This window comes from Lathyrus oleraceus, chromosome 2 (assembly GCF_024323335.1).
Source record: "Lathyrus oleraceus cultivar Zhongwan6 chromosome 2, CAAS_Psat_ZW6_1.0, whole genome shotgun sequence".
NCBI classification, from domain to species: Eukaryota; Viridiplantae; Streptophyta; class Magnoliopsida; order Fabales; family Fabaceae; genus Lathyrus; species Lathyrus oleraceus.
This window is the reverse complement of record NC_066580.1, coordinates 153,696,202-153,700,614: the sequence shown is the minus strand read 5'-3', so window position 1 is coordinate 153,700,614 and position 4,413 is coordinate 153,696,202. Positions and strand designations below refer to the sequence as shown.

General features: G+C 32.4%; 1 protein-coding gene across 2 annotated transcripts; it reads left to right on the top strand.

The window, feature by feature from the left end:
* The first annotated feature begins 216 nt into the window (after positions 1-216).
* Positions 217-2,081, top strand: LOC127118630 (WRKY transcription factor 55). 2 transcript variants are annotated; one of them, XM_051048860.1, is made up of 3 exons: positions 217-728; positions 914-1,045; positions 1,440-2,081. In XM_051048860.1, the coding sequence occupies exons 1-3, from the start codon at positions 274-276 to the stop codon at positions 1,855-1,857; spliced, it is 1,005 nt and encodes a 334-aa protein (XP_050904817.1). In that variant the 5' UTR covers positions 217-273; the 3' UTR covers positions 1,858-2,081. The 2 variants fall into 2 exon arrangements, with proteins under 2 accessions (XP_050904817.1, XP_050904816.1); XM_051048859.1 differs by having other exon boundaries at positions 911-1,045.
* The last annotated feature ends 2,332 nt before the right edge of the window (positions 2,082-4,413 follow it).

Genomic DNA, 4,413 nt, shown 5'->3' with positions numbered 1-4,413 from the left:
GTGTCCATTGAAAGAAACGGTTTCAATGGGGCATCATGGTCTCCTCTAAGACCATTTGAAAACTTTCCAACTCGATTAGACCAAAAGAATAAGTCTTTCTTTCCACACTCCACCTCATAATATATATATATATATATATATATATATATATATATATATATATATATTATATGTCTCGTATATATAGACAAGAACCAACGTAGAAGATTACTAGGAAATTTCAAACATTGTGTTCAAAAACACAAAACAAAGCTTAAACTTCCCGAAGAAGCCATGGAAGAGGTGATGAGTTTTATGATGCATGCTTTTGAATTGGCAAAAAATCTTGATCTAGAATTACCCAACATGGTCAACAACACTGAGATTCTATATTCATCCATTCATGAGGTAGAAAAAGCTTATAGTGATGCGAAAGAAAGAGTAATGATGATGTTGTCGTCGTCATCGTCATCACAATATAACACAACAACAACAAAAGGTTCTGGTTCCTTTGCTCAAATTCTGTCTCATGATGTTTTCATGCAGAAAAAGCAGCATGATCAAATCATGCATGCACATTCAATGGACCCGTTGCTTCTAATTCAACACCCTTTTGATGTGAGTGTTTTTCTTGAGAATGAGATGATAAGTGGTGGCGATGATGCTCAAATGTTGAGATCAAAAGGGAAACAATTGGTTGATGTTCAAGGAAAAGAAACACCATCATCATCATCACGACCAAAACAAAGGTATGTGTTCATTTTTTATACATGTGTTTATGTCAGTGTTTAAGACCGGCACTATACTGAAATTGACGTGTCAGAGTCAGTGTCGTATTTAATGTCTGTGCTTTGTATTCTTTATTGGTTTATGAAAATGATGAAAATATGTAGATTGTTTATACTAATTGTTGTATCTTCACATGCATTAGTAGGAAAAATGATTTGGAGAAGAGAATAGAGATGTTTCCTGCACCTCAAATTGGAAACACTGAGATGCCACCAGAAGATGGCTTCATTTGGAGAAAATATGGCCAGAAAGAGATTCTTGGCCGGAAGTACCCAAGGTAATTAACACTAATGCATTTATTTATTTTTAATTTAAATTATTTGTGTCATTGTTTAACACATAAACTTCAATCCAAGGATGAATGCATAAAAAGTTTGAAACTTTCAATTGAATTGCAACTACACCTTTTTCTTCCATTATGCACCATCCACAAAATCTTATACCTTTCTTCTATGATTTCTTGCTTACATTGAAAATTCAATAGTGCAAAACATGTTGACTTAATATGTCTTTTCACATTCATGAATAGTAATAATTCTCTGCTGACTTAGCAAATTGATTTCATAAAAGACAACTATCACCTTTTTAATCACAAATAGCATAAGTAAATAAAAAAGAAAATACAATGAATAAAATCATCACATTATTGAAATATTTATTTCATTTTTCAGAAGTTACTATAGGTGCACACACCAAAAGCTATACCTTTGCCCAGCCAAGAAGCAAGTACAAAGGCTTGATAACAATCCAAACATAGTTGAAGTAACATATAGAGGTGAACACATTTGTCACAAATCCTTAACAGCACCATCATCATATCCACCACTACCAAACCTACTTGCAAACATTAGTGCTTCTCAAACTCAAACTAACATTTCCTCCGAGATGTGGCGGCCTTCGATGAATCTCGACCTCCGGGACGGAGATGGTAGCGGCGGTGGAGCCTCTAATCTAAGATTCGGTGTTGAATACGCGGTGGCTGAGATGGCGGATGCAATGTTCAATTCAGGCAGTAGTAGTGGAAATAGTATGGAGTTACTCTTTCAACCAAGTGAAGATAAATGGGAGCATGATGAAAAAGAAGATTGAAAAATAGAGTTATTGGTTTCTTGTTGAGAAATTATTTTCTTGTGTTTTGTTATGTTGATTAACTCATAGTTGATATAAGGTAGGTTTCTTGAAAAGCAAGTTTAGTTTTTTTGGGTGATACTTAGTAGAGAGAGATTATGTAAGTTTGGAATAACTCAATTGTTTTCCTAATGTGTAATATTTGCACGTTTGTAGAATAAAATTTATTAGTAGATGTTTAAGTATGTTGAATGCCAAATTATGTTCATGTTCTTTTGTGTGGTATTTTGTGTTTTTGATGCAATTTAAAAGTCAGATGAAAAATTCGCTAATAGTTCTCACATATAATTTCTTTGTGTGCTTCAAACCATTATCTAAAAAAATAAATTTTGTCTATGAATTGGAGTTTTATTTTTTATTTTATTTTTAATTTTAAGGTTTTGACTCATCTTGAGGATACGAATAACTCTTTGATTTTTGTTAAAATTTATTTTAATAAATCTTTGCATTATTAAAATTATTTTTCAGAATTTTGAGCTTGCTTCGGGATTCTAGGTGAGTTTTACTAAAAGTACGCTTTTAAGAGTCAATGTGGATCTTGCATTCCTAAACGTTGTTGTCGGTTTCCTCTTTTGTGAACTTGAGTCTCTCATTTTCAAATACCATGCCCTTTCTGTGGATATTAATCCCCGTCGTGAGTCAACATATGAGCATTTGATCTCTCTGATCTCTAGTCGGTTGTTCTCTTGACGTTATAGATATTAGGTGGATGGATGGTTCTCTTTACTCTATTCTGATTTTCTATCATTCTTTTCTCTTGATTTAGAAGAGGATTGTTAGGATCCAAAGGAGGTTCTCGAGGATAAGGGGCGGTCAAAGGGGGATGTTAAGCGAGTTTTGTTGCTTAGATTTGAAATTACTCAGTTCTTAAGTATTCTTTTGTCTTCTTTGCTCGCTTAATAAGGCATGTTCTTGACTAATCAAGCTTTGGGGTTTGGAAGGTGCTTTTTGTATGGATTTGGTGTTTTCTTAGTACTTTTTACCTATATTCGATGAATACACTATTAATAAGTTCATATAGATATTTTTATCATGTTTTACTAATAAATTAGGATTTTTTTTCATTGATTGCTTTCAAAATAAAAATTAATAAGTGTTTATGGATTTACTTATTTTTAGTACTTGTCAACTCTCCCCATCTTATCATTTTGTTTGTCCTTAAACAAAAATCAATACAAATGGTTTAAAAAAATTTCAATATGCATATTTCATGTTAGATTTCAAGACTTGATCAAGAAGTTTTTGAAAGAGCTTTGAAGTATGACACACTACTACATAATAGATATTTTGTAACATCCATTTTACAACTCTTCCAGTTAACCGTGGTAGTAATTTTTTTGGGGTGTTATTTTTTTTATGGTATTTACTAAAAGACATTTCACAACGGTCATAGGTACCAACTATGATGAAAAATGGTGCATGATCATGAGTTCGAACCATAGCACATACAATTTTATTTTTTATTTATTTTAAGCCACTTTTCAACACAGTTAGAGCTTCCAACCGTGGTAAAAAAATGGTGTCTAGTCATGAGTTCGAATCCTAACACCTACATTTTTGTTTTTATTTATTTATTAATAGACATATAATAAGGATTGTTTAAAGTAACTGTTGTTATAGGTTGAGACATACAGCAACAGTTGTTTAAAGTACTTGTTGTGAAAAGTTGGAACCTGCAATTTTGTTTTTATTTATTTTTAAGCCACTTTTCACCACAGTTGGAACTTTCAACCGTGGTGAAAAGTCACTCAGGGTCATGGGAAAATATTAGTGTGTTTATTGAGTTTCTTCACCGTTCTTAAACAAATATTTGTCGTCCATTTAGTGAGTATCAACAATCAAAACACTACCATTAGTGATCCGCGTGAAACCTAAAATTTAGATGAACTTCCAACTTAGACGAACATCATCTTCTACCGCCAAATATCTTCTTCCATTTACGATACTCTATTTCTCCACTAAACCAAGCTCAAAAATATATTTTCTTCCATAAACAAAACTCGAAAACAAAATTTCTTTCATTAACAAATTTCATAACTCCATCACCTCTTCTCCAACTTGAACGAGACTAGGAAAACATAGATTCAGGTTAGCAGTGTTAATTGTTATTGTTCTTGTTGTTCTTGTTGTTGTTGTTGTTTTTGTCCTTATTCTTGTTATTCTTATTGTTGGTCTTGTTGTTGTTATTCTTCTCTTTCTTCTTCTTCTTTTTGTTGTTATTGTTGTTGTTGTTCTTCTTCTTCTTCTTTTTATTGTTATTGTTCTTGTTGTTGTAGTTCTTGTAGTTTTATTGTTGTTATTGTTGTTGTTCTACTGCTGCTGCATTTTTTATATTAAAAGACATACAACAATGGTTGTTTAAAGTAACAATTGTGATAGGTTGAGACATACAACAACGGTTGTTTAAAGTAACTGTTGTGGTAACTAGCATATTACTTGATTTATAATCATTGCCGCACGACCGTGGTGGAAAATGTCATACATACAATCACACCTTACCTCACAACAGTTGGTCCA